Source organism: Thunnus thynnus, chromosome 12 (genome assembly GCF_963924715.1).
Source record: "Thunnus thynnus chromosome 12, fThuThy2.1, whole genome shotgun sequence".
NCBI lineage: Eukaryota > Metazoa > Chordata > Actinopteri > Scombriformes > Scombridae > Thunnus > Thunnus thynnus.
The window spans coordinates 28897963-28923397 of record NC_089528.1 but is presented as its reverse complement, the minus strand read 5'-3'; the positions used below and the strand labels follow the sequence as shown (position 1 = coordinate 28923397).

General features: G+C 37.7%; 1 protein-coding gene across 1 annotated transcript in view; it reads left to right on the top strand.

Moving 5' to 3' along the window:
• The first annotated feature begins 14116 nt into the window (after nt 1-14116).
• The window catches only part of ranbp9 (RAN binding protein 9), a 34475-nt gene continuing 23156 nt past the window's right edge, over nt 14117-25435 (top strand). Inside the window, exons 1-4 of the mRNA XM_067606766.1 lie at nt 14117-14705; nt 19426-19537; nt 21618-21670; nt 25258-25425. Of these exons, the coding sequence (XP_067462867.1) occupies nt 14489-14705; nt 19426-19537; nt 21618-21670; nt 25258-25425 (550 nt within the window). The 5' untranslated portion in view covers nt 14117-14488. The remainder of the gene's footprint in view (nt 14706-19425; nt 19538-21617; nt 21671-25257; nt 25426-25435) is intronic.

The window sequence follows — 25435 nt, the reverse complement described above, 5'->3', positions numbered from 1 at the left end:
CCGAAAGCATATCAGACATATCCCAAAAGAGTAATTTTTATGTTTTAAAACATGTCTGGAGGGGATCCTTAAGGCAGCAGGGAAACTTATATTTTTAAGTTGAACAAGCTGTAAATGTATTACTGTGCAGACAGTGAAAGTCAATCAACTTTTTTTTCAAGTCAGATCTTGAGATCTGTCATACATGTCATATATCATACATGTAATTTGTCAATTTAGGGAATTTGGGATTTTTTGGGGGGTGAGTGGGATGGAATCTTGACACCACTACAGTGAATTTTTTTTTTAAGAAAATGTACCAGTTGCTGCCATGGAAGTGGAGGGAAAAAGCATATTCACCAATAGACCCATGTTTAACCCCTGATAGCCAGCAATATTAAACTCAATTAGCAGTGTTAGAGGGTGGGAAGCCAGTGAGGGATCACAACCTGTGATCCTTATTGGATGGTCGCCATAGTTGCCTGTGTGGATATTGCATATTTTAATTATATTATTTAAAATATCAACAATAAATTAGAATAAATGAAAATGAAATTTGAATAAAAAGTTAACATTTGTAGAAAAAGTTTTTATTAATAGAAATTTTCAATTGCCCCCAGAACATGTATAGAAGTAGAACCAGAAGTTCAGTATGAATGAAAATAAAGATGAGAGAACATATATAACTATATGCATGATCCTTATCCATTAAAGGATAAATCTGGCAATGTTCTATATTTTTCTTACTGCCAACAAATCTCATGTGCAGAGCCAAACAAACAATGAATTGATCTACTAACAATTATTGTGTGTGTATCCAAAGCCTGATATATCTTATTAATTAGAAACACATCAATGAGTCACACTGTTGCACTGGGTGACATGTTCCTTCGCAGCAAAGATTACAGTCACGGTAGTTTGTTCAGAAATGGCTCCAAAAACATAACAGTGATCATGTTTTCAGTCTCCAGAGAGTGTAGTAGCAAGCACCACTGAGCATGTGCGGGAATGCTGTTCTGTTTACAGGGCTGTATTATAAGAGCTGGATACCGGATTAAAAATGGCGCCCATTCAGTCTTATAGGAATTGCTCGCCTGGCGCATACGCCAAAAAAAGTTTCTAGCTTCCGGGTTTGCTCCCGCTTTGTGCGGCCCACTGAATATGCACAGTAGTGTTTCCCCTGCTGGCCCTGCCCACAAGTTCCTGCTCGGCCTATAGACTTTACATTGTGATGACGTCACGGATTTTAAAATCACTTTTCTCGGCTTGAGGAAAGTTTTACAAACGTAAAACCTCCATGGATCAAAAGTTCATAATAGAAAGACTCATAATTGACCTTGTTTGCAGTTCGAGGTGTCCTGTCAACAGTTTTACAGGCGTCTCTTTTACAATGGTGGTCTATGGGGAAAATCCTTTTTGGACCACAGGGGGATTTTTCACTGCAATACCGTGAGTGGCCACTGGGAAAAATTGGCTGCAAGGCTGAGCGGCGGCGCCCTATCCAGCTCTTATTATACATCCATGGCTACATATCACAACCTCTTGACTTTGCAATACATCGTAGATTTCTCAAAGAACATCAGTCCACACGACAAACTACGGGTCTAAAATGTGAAGCCGATGTCGAAGTGCCTTAAACCTGCATTCTTTCTAATAGCCAGCAGGGGATTATATGGAAGTCTATGAGAAAATTACCCTACTTGTCACTTAATTTATTACCTCAGTAAACGGTTTCCTAATTCCCAGTTTATGGTCTCAATTGCTAGTTTCAAGTCTTCTTCAATATAGCATGATGTTCATTTTGTAAATTATGGTCTCATTTAGAGTTAAATAGACGATAAAGGAGGGTATGCTTTAGGGCGTGGCTAACTTGTGATTGACAAGTCGCCACCACGGCGACAACTGTGGCTACATACATTATGTAACGTAAGCCCAGATAAGAAAAGGAGCATAGGCACAGTTTAGGGTCAGCTCAACCCTCTCGTCCAGATATGGTCACTTCTGGCTCCAAAAATTCAAGATGGCAATGGTCAAAATGCCAAACTCGAGGCTTTTTTTACAGTTTATGCCTTACAAGGAACTGCTCTCCAGAGACTGAAAACTTTGGAGCCTGTCCAACGTGGTTCATTGATGTGTTTTTAATGAGCCCTATTGGTCTACAGCAATGAGGAATAGGATATATCAGGCTTTGGATACACACACAATACTTGTAAGTAGATCAATTAATTGTTGTTTTGGCTCTACACATGAGATTTGTTGACAGTGAGAAAAATATAGAATATCGCTAGTCATATATCGTTTAAGGAAGATAGCCTCTGACACAGAAATGTTAACTGAGGCCAGTCTACACTGCAGTATACTGCATGATTATTCATCTCTCATTCTCTGTGGAGAGGTCAAGTTTGAACCACCAGAGGGCGGTGTGACAGCTCTCCCTTACCTCTTCCCTGTTCAGGTTTTGTTGAATATCCTGCTCTTGCACAACCATTTATATCCACTGTATTGATTCAGCGTGTCACTGTCTGTTAAATGACTGGAAAATGTCTGAACACACAGATAAACTCATGATCCACTGCTTCATCAGTGAATGAATGAGACAGAATCCTCAAATTTAAAAAAGTCTTTTCAGTTTTTCAGGGATTTTCCTGAAACCCAGACAGGAATTGGACACTAATACATACAGGACAGGGCCAAGTAAGCAACAAATCAAACTTTTGCAGCTCAGATTGTTCATGTGATGGTACAAATGCTGCAGTGTAGGGCTGCAACTAACAGTTATTTTATATTATCGATTGATCTGCAGATTATTTTCTTGAGTAATTGTTTGGTTTATTGAATGTAAGAAAAAATAATTTTCTAGAGTCAAAGGTGATGTCTTCAGATGTCTTGTTTTGGTCAGACAAAAGTCATAATGCAACATTACCATACATTATTTTTACAATATGTTGTTGCTGTACAGTAAAAACCATGTATCTCTGAATTTGGTAATATTTAATTTTTTATGAATTGAGGGATATTTTTCCTTATTGGTTAAGAAAATTCTCTTACTCCATAAAGACCAGTTTCACAATTTTTAATGTCTGCCTTAAAACAACAGTCAGGAGCCCAAATGAACATAGAAATCTCATTGTAAAACATCACTAGAATGTTAAACAAATGTATAAATCTGCACAAAAAAATGAAAAAGATTGCAGAACTACCTTAAAATTACCTAATTTAAATGAAGATTTGTTTTCATACAGTAATCTTTGGTAAATTCATAGGGTTATCCAGTCTATCCACAGGAACTCCCCATCAAAGTAAAGATTTCTGGATGTAAAACACAGAAAAATGATGTAAAATTACACTCAAATTACCCTCCTTTAACACCCATTATCGGTATCTTGAGTGCTTTAGGCTTTTATTTTATGTGATTATCCAATCTATTTACAGTAAATCCCTGGTAAACGTTGGTTTTATACTGTTCAAAAAATAAGATCATGTGATAATAGTTTGCAAAAACATAATTTTAATGATCATTACTTTATATAAACATTATTTCACAGTAATTATAAGCAGCTCTCCAATATATCTACAGACATTTCACATTAATGTATGGGGTTAGTGAACATGAACAAATCTCTCCCAAATCCAAAAATTATTTTGCTAAAATTCAAATTTGTGATCTGTCATCTGATAATGTCTGGAACTTTTCCAAAAACAATGAATTGAGAAAGATGTTATAGATGACACTGAGAACACCCAGGGCGATGTTCTGAGTATGCAGTAGGGTTGGGCCGATGGGCAATGCCATCGTCCATCACCAATGGCTGACAGTCATCAACCACTGAGCCTCTACCATCATAACATTGTGATTTAAAAGCCCCCCTGTCGTCTGTCCATCTTTTGCGTGGACTAAATTACTCTTATTGGCTTTTTACTCACTGAGCTTTTATTGCACTTACAGTAACGCAAAATGACAGCAAAATGCGGTAATTTATCCCACACGATATCATCGTCTATCGCGATGTTTCACTGTGAACATCGTCATATGCCAATTCTGTAGACATCACCCAACCCTAGGGGGGAGATTAAATAAACTATAATTTGGAATGTCAATATAAAACTATAGGACATTATGCAGGTTGATTAACTTTATAAATTAGGATCACATTAATTAAGTAAGTAAACAAAAATAAATAATCTGATCTAAAATGTTTTCCAGGATATAGTGTTCATAATTTTGTATTTTAGCCAGTATTAATGTTTGTGGATATGTTGTATGACTTCTGCATTTCTGCCACCAGGTTGTGCCTTTGAGTAAGGTGAGAGTTTTGGAAGCAGAAGTAGTAAAAGAAGAGGAATTTCCTCCAGTTGTAGTAGTTAGCACAAAGCTAGTGGGTTTTAACAGCAGCAAAAATATGATGGTGGACTGTAAGCTACATTTACTGCTTTGTTGTGGCTGTAAAGTGCGCAAATAAAAAAAACTGCAAGTTATATTACAGCCCAGCATCGGCCAGAGTCTCTGTCTGCAACACATGACTATTTTGGTATATTTACTCACCAAATGGAAAATCTAATTTGGCGCTTGCACAATTAAACATAGTATTCTATCTGATGTTTACTTTTTTCTGCTGTGGATTGTGTAGACTAATACATCCATTAATTTAGAACACTGAAATTGTCCAAATGTCAAGCATCATCAAGGAAAAACACCATCTTATTTGCCTGATCTTGAAGGATTGCATTTGTCACACAGTTGGTTAGAGAGAAGGGGGGACCATTCTGCTGTGGTTGAGTTTTTTCAAAATTTTGTGCAGATTTATACATTTGTTTAACATTCTAGCAATATTTTACAATGATTTTTTAAAATAATTTACAACAGTTATCTGTAAAAATGCAGATAATGTCTACAGTAAATATCTGTATTTTTTAAGAAAAATTCTCTGTAGAATAACTAAAGGTTTTTTTTTTTACCGTTATTTGACTGTAATTGTTCGGCAACTTTTGCTGTCAGACTTTTAACCATTTTTCACTACATTAAGTAGTAGTTTTGCTGTAAAAAAAAACAGAAAGTTGCCTTAATTTTACATTCAGTGATAGGATGCATATTTTTTTTAGTATTTACATAAAATTCAATGTAATTTAACATTCAAGACCATTAAGTAATTGAATAATCCTGTCAAAAAACTGATATTCCATTATATTAATTTACAGATTACAGCCTTTATTTAATGGTGAATATTTTTAATAAAAATAATTTACTGTGTTTTTATGGCATTTACATTTAATGTAGAAAAACAAACAAACTGTAAAATAATACAGTAAATTTCTGTGAAATAACTTTTTTTACAGTGTATACTTCCACTACAGCTCATCAGGAAAACACTGTCAGAGGAAACACAAAGAGGGAATTTGATGCTAAAAAGACAGTAAATGCGGCAGATATCCACTTGATATGACTAACTCAGATTGCTGAAGCCTCATATAAGCTTCACATCAACTTTTAAATGACTGTGTGGACAAACTGTGGATTTTGGCCTCCATCACTCCATCAATATAGGGGGCATTATTACAGTGAGGAAAACCTCGTTCCATGTTCATTTGGACACTTGAAAAATTATGAACGTATCTTTTAAGCTAAATAAACCATTAAAAACGCATTGGATTAGCTGAAAGGTGAAAAGTCACAATGCTGCCAATGAAAAGCTGACATATTGGAGATACTTCGCAGGACAGTAACAATATCGGATTTTAAATATGCTAGATCTCCATTTGTTGTTTATACTACAAATTCCAGAGTATAACACAGTATTGAATGCAAGTTTTTCATTTATATTACTGTCGTATTAAGTTTTCTAAGTCTATTTTCCATCACTGTCATGCAGTTTAACTCCCGTCCAGTCATCCAAGCAGGGTTTAACACAAACAGTGAGGAGCTCTTCCCAGCACAGTTTGTTCTCGACCTGCTTTTACAACAGACATCTTACTGATGATAAACAGTCCAGACCTTCTACCATTTGTGTTTTCCAGAGAACTCTGAATCTGAATATGAGCAAGTGCTTCCCTAAAGGGAGCGTAACATCATTTCAGATTCCTTTTTAGTGATGCAATGAACATTCCCACATGTTGGTGTGACATTCACAGGCTGTACAAGGCAGACAAAAATAAGATCTGTTGGAAACAAAAACAATATAACACAACACAACTGACTTCTCAGAGGACTGTTTTTATTTTAGTCCATTCACTGGCAATCATGAATAATACATTACTGCCAGCCATTTGTCAGATCATGCTGTAGTGTCTTTGATATTAGCTTTTACAGTGTGTTTTGGCTGGGTGTTACCTTGTAGTTTCTTTTAATTTCACTCTGATATGAAAGTCACTGTCAAGCTGGATTAACGAAAGGGGCAACTGTCTCAAAGGCCCTAAATTCACTGTGTGTTAATTAGTTGGAGATAATTTGATCAGTTGCAAATTTGCTTGGTAATTTGCACGGCAGCACAATGGAAACTGAAATGATAAGGGCCAATCCTGAGGAACTGACTTGTGGTCATAAATCACAGTCTTGGACAAAAGTGTGGCTGCCAAGAATCTTGGTGTTATGTTTGATCGCAGCCTCTCCTTTGATAAGCATGTTAAAGAAATCCCCACAACTGCCTTTTTCCACTTACGTAACATAGCTAAAATTTGGTCCTCCCTGTCCATGGCTGATACAGAGACTCTAATACATGAATTTGTTTCGTCCAGACATGACTACTATAATGTTCTGTTTTCAGGTTTGCCACGTGCGAGTACTAAACATCTTCAGATAATTCAAAATGCTGCAGTTAGAATCTTAATAAAACAAGAAAATTTGACCATATTACACCGATGCTAGCCTCCCTTCATTGGCTTCCTATTCATGTTAGATCAGACTTTAAGGTGCTTCTGCTGACTTATTAAATCCTAAATGGGCCTGCTCCATCATACCTGTCTGATCTCCTTAAATCTTATATTCCATCTCAAGCTCTTCGCTCTCGAAATGCAGAGCTCCTGTGTGTACTCAGAGTTAAAAAGTAGTCAGGCCAGATTCTTATGGAATAAATTCCCTGCTGATGTCTGACAATCCGAGTCTGTTGAGTCCCTTAAATCTAAACTTAAAACTCATCTTTTTGCCTTTACCTACAATTAGTCGCCTTTAGTTGAGTACTTAGGTCGGTTTCTGTCAATTAATTTACTAAGTGCTGTCCTTCCAACAACATTATTAATTATTGCAACTGTTCTAATAACTCTTGCATCTCTCTAACCTGTTTGTTTGTTCCACAAGCACATGAGTGTCCGAGCCATGTTCCCTGCTCTCTTCTCTCCCTCTGTCTCCCTTATTTTCTCTTCCTGTCCTCTCTTGTCTCTCAGGCATCTCTTGCTGGATCAGCACCCATGCTGGAACCGCTCTGCTTCCCTTGGTGTCGGTGCCATTTCCTGAGGTTTTGGATCCAGTTCTCCATCCTGCAGGAGCTCAACCTCACCTCATGTCTCTCTCTCTCTCTCTCTCTCTCTCTGAGTGATGTCTTTATCTTTCTCTCTCTCTCCTGTTTGATTAATGTCTTTTCTTGTCTCTTCTCCCGTGTATGTGAACGGTGAGATGTGAGTCTCCCCTGTGTGCATGTGTAGTCTGTCCTCTTCCCAGGTTTCCATGGTGATGGAGGTTGCGTGGCTCAGGTCCTATTCTGCTCTGGTGGCACTTGGAAGCTCCTTGGTATCCTCTTCATCACATTCTTCATATATATTATAAAGCCATTATAATTTTGTTATCCTGTTCAATGCTATAGTCTGTAATTTGTGTGTTTCTATTCTGTACACACAACATCTATTGCACATCTGTCTGTCCTGGGAGAGGACAGACAGATGTGCAATAGACATTTAACACTCAAAAATGTCAACCTGTTTGTGGGACAAGAGAAAAAGTTGGTCGATCTCCAAAGTCACTTGGGTTCAACCTCTGGGCACCATGGATATCTTCGCCAAATTTCATGATATCACATAGCTGTTCAGATATTTCAGTAAAAGCCATGAGCGTCAGCCTAAAACTAAAAAACAATCTGCATGGATAGATACAACAGAGGCAGGTGTGAAAATAGTATTAACTTAATATTAACTATGCAACAATTAATCAATTCTTCAATTAGTTACCAACTATTAAATTAATCGACAATTTTTTGACATTAATCGTTTGGAGCCTCAGATTCCAGCTTTTTAAATGTTTTTTAAATATTTCCTGCTCTATGTAGTCCTCTATCATAATAAACTAACATAATAAACTTTCACCATTTTCTGACATTTTATGGACCAAACAACTAACTAATTAATTGTTTTTCTTAGAAAAAAATGCTAAAATTTTCTGGCTCCAGCTTGTTAAATGTGAAAATTGTCTGGGTTCTTTAGTCTTCTATGATAATAAACTGAATATCTTTGTGTTGTGGACTGTTACTAACAGTTATTAACATTTTTCACCATTTCCGTACATTTTATGCACCAAACAACTAATTGATTAATTGAAATGATAATAAAAATAAATGTTATGGGTAGGATTTAGCCTCAAACTAACAGGCCACACCTGAACTGATAAGAGGTCTGGATTAGGCCCTGCTCAGTTCCTGCCCATGCCTGCTACAGCATGCTGATTGGTTTAGATTTAGATTTAGAGCACTTTTGTTTACTGATTATTGTTTTCATTTACTTTTAGCCATTAAATCATCTGTGACAGATCTGTCATCTCTGGTCCTCATACTTTAACTGGTGTGCCAATGCAGAGGCTCTTTATGATAACCCAGCTACCACAAAGTCAAGTTTTCTTCAACCACACTTGCACACCAATGTGCAATATCATGTATATTTGGATATATTGTAATTAATCTCTCTCTTATCCTTCTCTTCTCTCTCTCATTTCCCTCCTTTTCTGTAATTGTAAGTATTTTATTATATACTCTAATTGGAACTTGGGCTCGAAGAAGCCAAATTTCATTGACTTCAATGTTGCCATCTGCTGTGTTGTTGAGCATGTGACAATAAAATCTCTTGAATCTTTGAATCTTGAATCCTAACACTGTTATACTACTACTACTACTACTACTACTACTACTACTACTACTACTACTACTAATAATAATAATAATAATATTTAATAATAATAACGACTAGAAATGCATTTCCTGTGGAAATGTGTGTGAATGCTAACAGCTGAAATAACTTGCAAAGCATTGCTGCAAATACAACACACTTGTTCAGCATCCCCATCTGTACAACTCTGCAGAATTTGGTTACCATGGTATATTCCATTTAACAGATATGGCAGTTAATAAGTAGTGTGGTGTTTTATTCATGACCACAGGGTGGGGTGCCATGATTCGGTATGTCATGCAGATTCTCATGGAGAACTTTGCCAAGTTTCATTTTATTAAAGACAACAGAATTGCAGAAATATCATGTTATAATGTTACTTTACTGTGGGTAGAATTACTTGTACAGTGTGGCTTTATGTAGAACATTCCCAAATTTGGTTGCAATACAATATAGCATTGAGAGTTCTGGCCCATTAAGGGCATCATCCACTCCTTCAACAATTTGCATTTAACATTGTTAGCCCTGCCCTGCTCTGTGTGTCCCACACCTGCCTTGTATCATAAATAAACCTTTGAAGAACAATAGTGTGCGTATCTTTTGAGAACCACGCGGTTCTCAGGGCATGTTGACTTGGGAGTATTGGTCAGGCACCTGGGACCAGCTGTAACTAGCTGCTGCCTTCCGAGTGCCCTGGCCACCGTTCCCACACTCCCCCCAGTACCTCCCCAGAAGAAAATTGGGACCAGCTGCAGTGAACTGCTGCCTTCCCCCTTACCCGGGGGAAAGGGGTATCCTGGACCAGCTGCAGTGAACTGCCGTCTTCCGGGACCCCCCAAGTATTACTTATCAAATGCAGGGTTGCCATTAATTTACTGCAAAATGAACAGTGTCATGCTGTTGCTGAATTTAACAGTTTGTTGCTGCTTTTATAAATACAGCATAAAACTGTAAAACTCTCTACTTTTACAGCAAAATACTGCCAAATCGCTGTTAATTTGCACTTTTCACAAGTGGCATACTTACAGATTTTTACTATAAACTGCAAAATGTACGACATACTACTCGACACAATATTGTGTAACTAACTACCCACAGTGAGGACTACAGTTTGAATATTGAATTATTGAATATATATACAATTTTTAATATTTTCTTCCACAAACCTTTTTACTTGACAAACTCATTGACAGTATTTACAACAGTGAATAAACAGCCATTTGAATTGTGACTTAAAATGTTAAGACAAGTTATATAACTTCAAAGTGTTTCTTTCAAACCATGTCTCACTTTATTAACATTTAAACGAATGATGCTAAACATTTGTACACAATTAGAAAGTAATAGAAAAAACTAAACATGGAGCTCATTCAGGTAATTAATCATTCAAAAGTCATTTAAAAATTAAATACTGAAACAAGCAGTGCACTGACTTATACAAAACCCATTCAAAAGTCCATTAGTTTCTTTAGTAGACTTAAAACACAAGGGCTGACTGAGGTCACCTTTTTATGTATGATTTTCTGTGTCTTTGGTGACTGGACTTTGTCCCGTCCTGCCGGGGTGCCTCTCTTAGAGTTTATCCCTATGAACCACCTGAAAAATTTTAAAAAAGTCTGTTCAAAGACGGTGTGAAAAGAGACAGCAATGGAACATTATCTAAATAAAATGAAGTCGTTTGAAGACGTTGGCATATAAAATAAAGTAAAATGAAACTCACTGTTTAATTTGGAGCATCAGAATCACAAGTCCAGCTCCGCTCTCATAAATGTTGACTTGCCACTGAAACAAGACATTATTTTTAGCAACAGTACAGATGTAGCTAGTTAGCAAGACTGATTTCAAAACTTAATTCAAGTCCAATGCTTTTCACATTTCATTGGAATAAAATTCACTGCAGGAAAACAATTTGAGCAAAAACTCCAAATAGTCAAGAGTGGTCAGTAAATCAGAAAGAATCTCAAAAAACAGAACACAGGCTTAACAAAAAATATATACTAGTAAAACAATGTTTTGTTTGATGTTGTGATCAGATGGCATCGTATCAAATCATCATCATGACAAAAGCAAGGGCATGTAGCACAATTCAAATTGATGTTTCATGTAATGTTTTTTGCCTATGCTGCCAAGCAAAGCTGCTGCCAGCTGCTGCTACAATACTGTGATTGCTTGCAGTAATCACAGTAATTATCAGCCTTGACCTACAGTATTACATACACACATGCTGACACTCACACAGTTTAAACCTGGGGATGAAAAGATTGTTTTTAGCATAATCCCAAAAGTTAAGAGACATTACAGCACCATAATGTAAAGCTGTCCGTTCTCTTTTACTCTGAATCTATTGATCATTACTGTCTGTCTCTCACCCCTCCTCTCCCTCATTTGGTGATGCACTAATGTTCAGTTCATTTTCTTATATGAATAGATAATGATCAAAAAGCAAGTCTCTTCATTTGCATGTCATACAATTAAGACCTTTTAAAAACAATGACAAATGGAGGGAGCGGTGACATGTCAGTCAGCCTCATCAGTGAGAAGAGCGCATTGGTGAACCTTACTGTTTTAACGAAAAGTAATAAAACCTTCGAATGGAAATTTCTCGCTGCCATCTGGAATAACAATCACTGATACACTCCTAGACTGTGGCTCTCAAATAAAATTAGAATTCTCATAAATTTGAACTCATAATGAGGATGTGAAGCCACCGATGTACCTCTATACCCCAAAAATCTAAAAGATTTTGGGTCGAAAAGACTGTTGATGAGATAGGAAAGAAGAAAAATGAAACATTTCTGCAACCCTTTCAGGCCTTTTACAAATATTTGCTGTTTTACTATAAAATAAAGTTTTATCTGTGCGGAAGCTTTGCCGGAGTGTCAAGGAAGGTGATAAGAGACAGACTCAGAGACGACCAAATGAAATCAAGCATAATCGAACTTACCTTAACACAGCTACACTGACATCCTCTTTTGTTTCTGCTCTCTCTCTAACTAACATCTCTCCCCTTAAATAGGCTCTTCAATCTATCTAGGCCGAACCATATTTCTATCAAGGGTGTCCTTTCCCTTATATCAACAACTGGTGAATGACAATGTCACTTGTATCAGTTGACATTGTTTACACACACATCACCTACACCATTGTTCCTTACCATAAACCAAATAAGTACAAATAACATAAATACAAAACCAAACATTTAACTAAATAAAATAAATGCTCTCATACTTGGTCTAACCCATGACATCACTGGTGATGTAAGCAAGATCTTAAAATCAGGAAGTGGTTCAGTGCCTCCCATGGATGTATAATAAGAGCTGGATAGGGCACTGCCACTCAGCCTTGCAGCCAATTTTTCCCAGTGGCCACTTGTGGTATTGCAGCAAAACATCCCACTGCGGCCCATAAAGCTTTTTCCCTCATAAACCACCATTGTAGAAGAGACTTATGTAAAACTGTTGACAGGACATCTCAAACTTCAAACAAGGTCAATTATGACTCTTTCTATTATGAATTTTTGATCCATGGAGGTTTTGTATTTGTAAAACTTTCCTTGAGCTGAGAAAAGCAACTTAAAAATCTGTGACATCATCACAATGTAAAGTCTATGGGCCGAGCAGGAACTCGTGGGGGGCCAACAAGGAAAACACTATTGCGTATATTCAATGGGCTGCACAATATGGAAGCAAACCCAGAAGCAAGAAACTTTTTTTGGCGTATGCGCCAGCCGAGCAATTCCTATAGGACTGAATGGGCGCCATTTTTAGTCCAGTATCCAGCTCTTATAAAACATCCATGGTGCCTCCCCCTTTTTGTCTCCTGGAAAGCATGGTGGGTATATGGTAAGTTACAACCCAAGTTAATCTGTAACTCAAGAAACTCAGTACTTAAATCAATAAACAATAAATAATGACCCTAAACACTTTTCTGTCTCGATTAAACCATAAATGCAGATGTAAATGTAACAATAAAATGCTAAACACAAACAAAACCCAGGATAGTATGTGACTGGCTAAACAAACAAATGACAAGTATGGCAAGAAATACAAAGTGTAATGGGGACAAAATGATGGTCTCACCCACTTTGTCATAGCCTCTAAAAGCTATTCAGTTAAAATGATCCTAGAACTACTTTCCTCTTCTGATCTTAAGATCTGATATATTTGATACTGAAAAAGTCAAAACTTTGTTGTCCTTATAATCAGTAGGTATAATTCATAGGTAGTGAACACAGAATACTGATGATGATGATGACTCACTGACTGTGTCTACATTGTAAACCTACTGATGAGTTAGTAGGGAAGCAAATAACATATCATTTACATAATACATTAGCAACTGAATACCACATTTTGAATTTGAATCACTACTGAATAGTTAATGTTGAAATTTAAATAACATTGAACTTATCGCGCTGAAATATTTGACTTTGAAAACCATCTTTGTGAAATTCTCAGTAGTCACTTTCAAGTTACGCAGTTTCAAAAACTTTATTTCCAGTATGTATTTGTTTTAAGGTTCTCAAATTCAGATAGAAAATTCCTGTGCCTACTGTTCAAAGGCTATAGTCAAGTTGCTATATTTCAATAAACTCAATTCAGATCTAAAAATCAAAACTCTGGTTGCTCAAATATGCTCAGTAAAAATAAAATTCAAGATGTAAAATTCAGATCTGAACGTAATCTAACCTAAATGGAATCAGTCTGACCTCTGGTTTCAGTATAAAATTAATAAATAAAGTATATAAATAAAATATAAATATTTTCACATCATATTTTCTGTTGTGTATCAATTTGTATCTTTTACATCAGATCAAGTATTGATTAAATCTCAAAATTTGGTATTCGGTTATTGATATTATTCAAATGACTATGGCAAGGATTTAGATTTTAAATAAGTGAAAGCAAAAAAAGGTGAGTCGAGTCGTGCGGTACCATGCAGAGGGAAAAGCGGCATTAGTAGTGCTGTTTTTAACACAACACAGTCTGTCTGCTGCACATTCACTGCTCATTCTGTGTATTTACTTCACATTCCCATAGGAAGTGAGTGGAGCTGCTCTCAGCCAATCAGAATCGCGGATCACGCTCCGACAACAAACAAAAGATCGAGGTTAGCAGAGCTGGTTATACTTTGTCCCCCAGCAACAACGACCCGCTCCTCTGTCTTTTAACTACTTTATTCCGAACCTGTGCGACAGACAGCCTTCTTCTAGTGTCTCTATTTATGGCTTTGTGTCGGCTGATGTCAACCTGAGACATTTCAGCGATCGCTTTGCCTTCGCTGGCCAAGCTAACCGCGTTAGCTGCTCGGCTAGCTGTGCTAACCCTCCTCTTCCTCTCTCCTCTCCCTCTTTAAAAACTTGACACTGACTGACACAAGTGGCGCTGGCTTGTTGCTGACAAGCCACTTTACTGAAACTCGTGTCATAGCCATGTCTGGACAGTCGTCAGGCTGTGGGTTTCTGATGTCGGTTGTTGTCCACGGAGACTCGGCTCTGAACGAGCAGGAAAAGGAGCTCAACCAGCGGCTCCGGCGGCTCTATCCAGCCGTTAATGAGAACGAGACTCCGCTTCCTCGCTCCTGGAGCCCGAAGGACAAGTTCAGCTATATCGGGCTCTCACAGAACAATCTCCGTGTTCACTATAAAGGTATGACACGAACACACAAACAATAGTTTAGCACTTTTATCAGCCCGGTGCTAACGCCAAGTTGTTAGCTTAGCTTGACGGTTAGCGGATCAACGCCAGCTGCCGTTGAGGCTAAAAACAAAGTCGGCTCGTAGCTTCATCAACAACAAGGCAGAGGACATCTTGCAACCCCGACCAGCTGGCGAGGTGTATCCACAGCCAAAAATTGACCTAACTAGCTCGCTAGCTTCCCTGCTAACTACCCTGTCAACCAGCTAAATGAACTGTCACCAATCAAGCTTTCACAGCGGATAACCCGTATATAAAAATTAACATTTCAAATGTAGAATCATCGTTTAACAAAGTCCATCAAAGGCTCGATGTGACTATCAAAACCATACCGTTTATCGTTAGCCAAAACGGATAAGGCTAGACAGCCCCCCAGGAAGGCTAATGTAGCATTATTAGGTAATTTATATGACAGGAAATACACAGTCAAATATCATGATTTGTCCCCTGATTAGTTACTCAGAGGAACAAGTGTTAGGCCTCCAGTGAAGTACTTATTGATGACAAGGTAGTATAAGTGGTACACTGCTGCTGAGGGTTTAATAAGTGTCTTGCCTGACATTCAGGTTGGACTAGTTGCTTAGCAAAGCTATCAAGAGGGTTTTTGGTGCAGGCCTACAAGAAAAGGCTACTGTAAAAAAGAAAAAGGTGTAACTATGCTTCCTGGGTGTGTTCTACTATTCTGGGTTTGACCGGCCCTCTACACACACACACACACACACACACACACACACACACACAAACATGCTTCCTTGTTAAAACCAGAATATTCTGTCTCCCCAATACAAATCCTACTGCATCTCTTGTTGCAGGTATGCAAATGTGGAGTAACTTTACCATGCAGATGTTGGAAACTTATATGTGAACCACCTCCAGTGAGCAGAGCACTTGAAAAAGCCAGACTGTAATCCCACAGCAGTGTTAAGTAGAAAATATCAGGCGATCTATGATTTCTGTGTTGAATGTTCTTAGTAATTTGGCATTCATTTGGATAGAATTTAAATAATTTTGACACAAATAGACTGAATATTGACTTAATTAATTTTTTTGGAAGATAGTCCTGACCTCATCATCTATATCTATCTATCAATCATTAAATGCCTTGTTATCTAAAACCCACTGAACAGAATAATCCTTTGGTTATTTTTGCAAAAACAAATTGTCAGTTGTGTCCAAATGCCAAGGCCTGTTAAAAAAAAAAATCACAAGTAGAAGAGATGAAATGATTAGTTGATCGAATCAGTAACTATTTTGATAGTCATTGTAATAATCTGTTAAGTGCTTGAGTCAGCTTTTAAAGAAAAACACATAAAGTCATTCCAGCTTGCTTGAATGCAAATATTTGCTGGTTTACTATGAGAATAAACGGAATATCTTTGGTGTCGGAGCTGTTATTTGGACAAAACAAGACATTTGAATATGTCAAGTTGTGTTTCGGGAAGTTCCAGCGAACATTTTCCTCTATTTTCTGACATTTTGTGGGTCAAACAGTTGATTAATCAGCAAAACAATCCCCAGATTAATAAATAATTATGAGTAGAGCCCCAGCAAGGACGACATCAATGCAGAATCTTGAGACGTTTGTTTAACAATGCTAGTTTATAGTGATGTCACACATCTGAACGTTTACAGTATGTTGTTTAAACATCCTGGAGCAACTAAAACATGTCACTAAAGTGAAGTAAACTGTATGGCAGAAAGTAGGAGTAAGAATTATTATGAAATGTTCAGATAACACAACACCACCCACTTGAATTTGGGAACATCGTCTTGCAAATAAACAAACAAACAAGCAAAAGGTCAAAGTAAATTAATAATGGCAGTAATGTTCCTCACTTTATCCCTGCAGGTAATTAGTAATCATCAGACTTCATGATCACCACAAAGAGCTTTTTAGTAGAGGTTGAGACAATTAGTCAATTATAAGACATGATATGAATTGAAAACCATTTTGATTATCAATCATTCAAGTCATTAATCGAGCACAAATCGTGAGAATTTGTTGCTTTCTTGTGTTTTTTTATGTTGTAAAATCTTTGGGTTTTGGACTGTTTGTCGAACATAACAAGAAACATGAAGATGTTATCTTGTATTCTGGGTAACTATGATGAGCATCTCTTTTCTTTTCTCAAACATTTTTTTTTGTTAAATAGATGAAACAAGCATCAATTATTGAAAAAACCAGATTCATCAATAATGAAAAAAGTCCTTAGTGGCAGCTTTAGTTTTGATTTGGCAGCCTTTATGGGTGATAATTGTATTTCTTGTGATTTCCTTATTGGAACGGTGTATTCACATGGCAACCATTTTGTCACAATAACAAATGAAAATGGAGGTGAAAAGTTTCATTTTAGTCAGTCTACATCAGTACATCCTCCAGATTTGAGTGTCCTAGATATTCCTGAGAAATATTACCCAGATCATCTATTAACAGACAGCTTCACAATTTCTCAAGTGTGTCTTAAAACAACAGTCAGGAGACCAAATGAACAGTAATCATTCCTCCTGTTCATACTGACCATTAGATCCCTTCATAATGCACTTACAATGGAAGTGATGAGGGCCAAAATCCACAGTCCTCCTCCTGTGCTGAAATGTATTTAAAAGTTTATCTGAAGCTAATATGAAGCTTCAGCGTCCAAATGAGTCAAATCAAGTAGATATCTTTCAACGTTACAGTCTTTTTAGAGCCTCTTTTTTTACTATACTTCCACCTGCAGCTCAACAGGGAAACACTGTCACACAAAGAGGCAATTTGATGCTATAAAGACTGTAAATGTGTCAGATATCCACTTGATATGACTAACTCAGACTGCTGAAGACTCATATAAGCTTCACATCAACTTTTAAATGCGTTTTTGCACAAAATGACTGTGTGGACACACTGTGGATTTTGAAGGGGATCTCTGAATGATTACAACAAGGAAAACCTCTTTCACTGTTCATATGTGCGCCTGACTGAAAAAAATGTGAACCTTTTCTTTAAACCAATTAAACCTTCTTCTTGGAAAAGACTCATTGTAAGATGTCTCAACACTGTCAGTTAACCAGCAATCATTTAAACATCCCTTGACATAAGAAAGGCCTCCTCTCAGGGCTGAACATTTGAGGAAAATATCTGTTTTTTGTTTCTACCAATATTGTGATTAACTTATTATTTCCTACAGATGAAACTATCTGACAGCATAAACGATATTTAAGCATTAAATGATGCCGTTGACAGCTGTGTATGGTAGCTGCTCGAGCTAACGTTAGCTTTAAAGACTGACAGAAAAAGCCGTTTCTCAGCCCTAAATCCTGGAGGTTTGGATTCAGAGCTTGTAAGATGATAGGCTTAAAACAGCTGAAGCATCTTGAGCTCAAGGGCATTCATAAAAATGCCATCTAATAGAACATCATCATATATTTCGGGACAACTCCTCCATTTAAACCTAGATGTGTATTTTCAAAATTTCAAAGGGAATCATTCCTCAGCAGTCTGATTCATGTGGAAATGTCAAAGTGTGGAAGAAAGGTGCAACATCACAGGCGTTTAATAAGACCCTGAGATATTCACTAAACCTAGTGGGGTGGTGATATTGTGAAAGTGGCTGCTGACGGTCAGTTGAAAGGTCAAAGGTCTGACTGTACAATGCGGGGCCCACAGGACCTTTTTTTTCTTTTTTTTAGACTTAGAAAACAGAGCAGCCTGCCGTGTTTTTATGCTGTTTGCTACAGGACTAGAAAATACAAAATAAATAAATAAAAATAGTACTTATCTTTATTTAATTGATACACTTTTATTTCCACTATGTCTTATCTGTTTTATTGTTTTTCTCTTTCTTTTTGTTGTTTTTTAATCTTATATTAGGGGCATTTTGTTCTGGTTTTACTAGCTAATTGTAGTACTTCCATTTTTAACCATGTGAAACACTTTAACTTCACTTACCTGAGAAAACGTGGGACTACCAGTAACTTACCCTCAGGCGGTTTTCCTTTTAGACTGTAACTTAGGTTGTAAAACTTTTATGGTGTAGAGTAACTGCAGAAGTCGCACCTCTCCCTTGATCCAATTTTACAACAACTTTGAAATTATCTGCTCAGTGTAGTATTATTAGTATCACTTCTTAAACTCGCTGTTTGATCTCGCCGTGAAGGACAGCTTCACACTTTTTAACGTCTTAAAACAACAGTCAGGAGCCCAAATTAACATTAAAATAGGTTTTTCTTCCTGTTAATACTGGCCGTTAGAAGATCCCTTCATAATGCATTTAAAATGTAAGTGAATCTGTGCTCTGACGTTTTCAGGGTTTGGTTTTATATCTCCTCCACAGCCACCGGTGCTAAAAAATCCACATCCTGCATTGTGCTTTGAATTAAACTTCCTACGAAATGGATGATTAATATTGCTGCAAAAGCTTTTGTATGTCTTGATAAAGATCTTTTATACAGAGAATCCCTCTTTATAGCTATCATTAAGCTGCTTTTTTTTACACTGAACCAAACAAAGCAGGTACACGCTGCCCCCGTATGTGCCCCCCCCCTCCACTCCGTGTCCGTACCTTTTTATACAGAACAGTGAGGCGGAATAAAGGCGCAGCATTCCCGCCTTGAACCCTTCACGATAATGGAATGAACCAGTATCTGTTCCTACTAACCAGACCTCGTCGCTCTTGTCTCCCCTCACCTGAAGGTCATGGCAAAACCCCTAAAGATGCAGCGTCTGTACGGGCCACTCACCCAATCCCAGCCGCCTGCGGGGTCTACTACTTCGAGGTTAAGATCATCAGCAAAGGCCGAGATGGGTAAGAAAACAGAACAAGGCACCAACGTTTCAGAAAGACGACAACACCGCATTTACAATGTAATTTTAGCTGAGCTAGAAGGTTAGCGCTGTCTGTCTGTCTGTCTGTTGCTCTTACGCTTTGGTAGAAAGTGAAATATCTTGAAGACTATTTAATGGACCGCCATGAAATTTGGTACAAATGTTCATGATCCCTTGAGGAGGTGTCCTAATTATTTTGGTGACCTGCTGACTTGTCATCCAGCGCCACCAGAAGGTCAGAATTTCAACTTGTCCAGCAATTCAGTTCGATAGCATGCTATGCTAACATGCAAAATATTTGTTTACGTGTACTAAATGTATAATTTGCATTGTAGTTGTAATGTAAATTGTGTTGGTTTTTATGTTCTGGGTCTGAGAAAAACAATATTTTTTGGCACATTTTAAGGTGTATCGATAACTTAATGGTTGAAATGACAATATAAACTTGAAATGCTACATGTCAAACGTTAGCACGTTAACATGGGGCTGTAATGTTTATCTCACACACTGGAAAACAAAATCAGTGGATGAAAAATGGGGGCGAAACCTTTTTATCTGGTGTATAATAAAAGTGTGGCAATTACGTCAATCCTATAAATGGTATACAAACACAACTATCATAACCAATAAGCTGCTCATGTGCTGGGTGATGTACAATAACCCATTATGGATGCAAAATGGCTGCAAGGTGGGGAGCTGCTCAAAGCTTTAAAAAAAATTTGGTAACAATGAAAGTCCACACAATTGACTAGTCTAATCTGGATTTACATGAATTTTAACCCTGCAGCGCTGTGACTCACTGTAGCAGCTCGTTGTGATTAAAGACCTCATCCTGCGTCTACATTTTAACCATATCGTCGTTCAGTTACATCCGTATACTGAAGCGTAATAGTTGCTCTGAACGTGGTCCTATTAATTGGCGAGCAGACGTAGAACTAACACAGTTTACAGTTTGTCTCCAGCAGGAAACCCTCATTTATTGATGTATTGTATTTTTGTTGCAGGTCAGAAATCCTTTTTAAAGAAAAGATGATGTTAGCCTACAGCAAATTACAGTCCTATTCTCCTTCTCTTCATACCTTTTTAGATTCTCATAAAGTGTGTGAGCATGCTGCCATGTCATGATCATATCAATACTTCCATCTATCAGCAAGCAAGCTCTCGGACATATTTGGTTATTTGAGGCTCCTATATGAATGCTGATTCAATGCTTTGCTAGCTGGGTAGAGCCCCAAACTGTTAACCATTATGAATCATTTGGTTACGTTCATGTATTATGATGAAGTCATTAGTATTTACTTAATACACGCCCTGTAAAGTTCATATCAGGAGACTGTATAACACACAGAAATCTAATGAAGTGAAAGCATGATTCAAGTCAAGCATGATTGTAGTGTAAAAACCACAAGTCACATGACTTCACTGGTTATTTTCAAGCAATTGACAAGATGTCCTTGACTTTCATAGTCCAGAATAAAAAAAGACAGCTATGCTACACACTTTTGAAATTGACAGATTCAAACTTCCAAGATCAATAACTCATAAGCGAAACATTATTAAAACACAAATGATACCTCTTTCCTACTGCAGGAAAAAAATGTTTAAATCAAAAATTGAATCGAATTGTGACCTTTTTTAATATCGAAAGTCAAATCAAATTGTGGATTTGGAGAATTGTGACACCCATGGTGTTAAATTTGGACAACTTATCAAGAGGTGCAGGGCATGTGGCATTTAAAATTCATAGCATGCTAACATGCTAACTATAAGCACCGTCGGTGATAAAGATTTAAGAATAGCAACGCTGGCCTTCTGTCTTTCATCCATTAAACATTTTTTCTTTGTCTGTAATGAGTCTTAACAGCCTCACAGGACTGTAAGTCTTTCTTTAATCTGTCAGTTAAATTGGTGATGGGCTAATAATCTTAAAATCAGTCATCAGTGATTGGCTTAACATGATCGGTGGCCGATCAATCACTCACTCTTCAGTCCATTATTATGTCTTTGTGTCTTTTTTTCCTCTTTATGCACAACTAAACTCTCACCTGTCTGCTCCACAGGTACATGGGCATCGGCCTGTCAGCTCAGGGTGTAAACATGAACAGACTCCCCGGTAAGATGACACACTGTGTGTTTGTTTCTTGTCAGTGTTTATTTCCGCTGCTACGCTTTGGGTGCGGTGAGAAGAATTTGACGGTTGCGCCTGTCTGCGTCCTCCGTGTAGTGTCGGATCTTTTTTTGACTGTATGTGTGAGGATGTATTTTGTCGTGCCTTCGATACACTCGCTGTAGGTGTGGCTGTGAGTGAGAGACTGTTCTTTTCAAAATCAGTCACTTACATGATTGCGTATTTACTTTTTCCTCTTGTTTGAGAGGAGGATTTCTACATGTGTGTGATAAGCCTGGAGAGGTGTAGGGGAAAAAAAAGTGTTAAATGTCCCACCATGTGTGTATAGATGTCCTGTAGCAGTGGGCTGCCTGCTCATTATGAGCATTTGGGTCAACTTCGTCAAAAAAAAATAAAACTACTTTGAATTGTAGTGAATTTCTGGAACAATGCTTTTATTTTGAAGTACATTTCCTGCTTCCTTGTTAGTTGAGGCACTACAACGTGCGACTTTACAGCACCGGTAACCTATCGAAGCCGGCTTTGCGGGTCATGTGACCCTTGCTTTGCACATCCACTGACTGTTGACGTCTTTACCGGAGACGGAGAAGAAGTTTTGATCCGCAACAGGTCGGACAAGATTGTCACAGAATATATTCAGCTCAGTTTTACTGACACTGAACACACAAATAATAAGAAAAAAACCAACTTTCCTTCCATCACTCTGAGCATTGCAGCTGTTTTATTTCCCTGTTCTTTGCATTGGAGCTGTTTACATGTTCTGCTGTAAATATGACTTTTGAATATGACTGAATTAGTTGCAACGGTTGTTGCGATGCTTCTCAAAAAAAAAAAAAAAAATCTTTCCAGGGATTCATAACAAATACTGTGAAATTACCCAATCAGTACATTATTCTGATTAATATCTTCTAGCAGCAGAAGTAACATCCTATCAACAAATGGAGATGTGGAGATAAGAACATTTAAAGCAGCTCTGCACAATATTAGTGGTATATCTGTGTGTGTTTTGAGGTTTGTCCCAGTAAGAGGACTACTGGGTCAAAATATCCGAAACTTTAACCTACAAAGTGGCATCTGGAGAGAACGATAGTGATATTGATATTTTGTGGAACTCAGTAACTTAAAGATTTCAGGCGGAAACAATTCTAGGTTAAGCTAACGACACCGACTATTTAGGACAACACACACCGGCGGCTTGTGACACACATATCGGCGTATATGTCAGCTGATGTAACAAGACATCGCAGCACAGAAATGCCAAAGCTATAGTTAACTTGGACACAGTCTCACCACCACCACCGCCGTTGTTTATCTGTCAGAAAGCTCTAAGATTATTTTTCAACTTGGTCACAATTCTTTAATAAGCAAATTAAAGGAATCCTTATCAAAAATGGCAACAATATATTAGCCTTTTTTTTGTAAGTCTTCAATATTAATACAGTGTTTTGTTTTCTCTCCATCATCAACATGCTTTTGTACATGTATTACTGGAAGATGCATGTTTTGTAAAATAGTGGTGTCTTTTAATCATGTGGGATGAAAATAATATTAAAACTAAACTAAAACTGAACTAATACAAGTATTGGCCTCAAAAATCCAGTATCAGCCAGGCTTTAGATATTATAATGAGCAAATTTTCTTCCAGATTTTAGTGTATGTATATATATATATATATATATATATATATATATATATATATATATATATATAATTAAAAAAGTGGTCTTTAGTTTCTTTAGGAAAGCACATGATGGAAAATCTTCTACCACATGAAGAAATGCAGTGTGTCTAGATTAAACAAGATGGGCACAGTTTCCAAACTGGTATTAACTACTTGTCAGTATGAAAACATGTTCTCTGACCCAGCAGCGCTAGCAGAAGCCGCTGAACTCCATGAAGGTTATCAGGCCAAACACTCCTTCACCAGTCCGAGAACCGGACCCACCCAGCAGCTCCTGTGTCTTCACACAGAAAGATAACAAGAGGCCACCGAGCAAACCGCACCGTCCCGTCTGATGGATATATGCTAATGAAAACTCACTAATTGAAAGAACCTGATGCCAAACTGCTGCAGGGTTGAGTGCTTTCTCCCGGTGATGAACGAGGCAACCGCAGGATTAATTCTGCACCTCAGCAGTAACTCACAGGATCCCGCCACTTGGTTTTATAACGTTAAAACAACCCCGAGGCCGTCCGTCCGTCTGTGCTGCAGCAGAGACTGTTTCTTCCTTCCTCTCCATGAGAAATAACAAATGGATAAATGACTCCCATTCCACACATGGGATTGCTCGTGTGTTTACCTCTCTTAAAAGTTTACATGTCACCGATATGTTGAATGAACCTGTGGCCTTTTGGTGCTTGACAGCTGTTTGAAAGGGGTCAAATATTTCAAAAATTCATAGGAAACAAGACAAAGACAAAGGCAGGGTTAGTTTAATATTGGAACTGATCTATTTTATGCTCACCAGAGGCAATATAGATACTCAGGTTAGGTAAAAGGTGGTAAAGTGAAGAGTAACAACACCAATCTGTAGTCTGGAGAAACTTGAATCAAAAGCCAAAGAAAGAAATGAAGGTCAAAATGCTGAAAAACCTCAAAATCTCCAATTTCTGGGAGAATTTCCAGCTTTCTGGAAAAACCGAATGAGCCGTGTCCTTCTGCGGTCAGCCAGTTGTTGTTTTTGGAAGCGTGTGTCAGTGTTTTTGGAAGACTGATTTTTCTATTTTTCTCAGGTTCAATTCCCAGAGAGCGCCCATCAGTCATGTATCCTCGAGCAAGGCAGTAAATCCTCCTCCGCTTGCTGGCTTGTAGTCGGTTGCTCAGGTTGAGGATGTGGTGATATTCATGTTTTTAATTTAAGAAAAAAAAAAAAAAAAAAAAAAAGTTAAAAATTTCAGCTTCACAGCCCTCATAAGTGACCATTTCTAGTTGCAGGTTTCTGTTACCAAAACACACCAGTATTTACTGAAACTGTGGAATAATGACACAGCGTTTTCTATTTTTGGCTGTTTATGTTTCCAAGTTTTTTAAAAAGCAAAGCATAAATTTCTAACATGGGCTGTGTTTGCCCTTATGCACTTTTTTCTCCTCCAAAACAGAAGTTGCATAATTAAAAAAAAAAAAAAAAATGAAGTGCACTTTTAGTTAAAAAGAAACAGGAATTGCAGCGTTGAGTCGCTTTGGTTGCTGTGATATTGTCGGACATGCGATGTTATTTAGTCCAGCTGTTTTTTATTTATTTATTTTGTGCAGTTTTTGTTGACTTTTTTCTTGAGGAGACAGTGCAGATTAGTTGCAACTCTTCTTCAGTATTATTTTGTTTATTCATGCATCCACATGGCCCAGACTGAAGTCCTCATCCTGAGTCTATTGGTCACAAATGTCTGGAGGTTTGAAAACACAAGATGGAAAAAAACAGTATTGATATGCTGACTTTATGCATTTTCACAGCATATTTGTTAGTATATGTGTGTGTTTTTGTTTAAATACAGTCACAGAACGAACCATCCGTTGTGTTTTTACACCTGCTCGGCGTTCCTGCTCTTACGCTTTCTGCGTTTTCATCCCTCAGGTTGGGACAAGCACTCGTATGGTTACCACGGAGACGACGGCCACTCCTTCTGCTCATCTGGCACCGGGCAACCTTACGGACCCACGTTTACAACGGGCGATGTGATTGGCTGCTGCGTTAACCTCATCAACAACACCTGCTTCTACACAAAGAACGGTCACAGCCTAGGTAAGCAGCT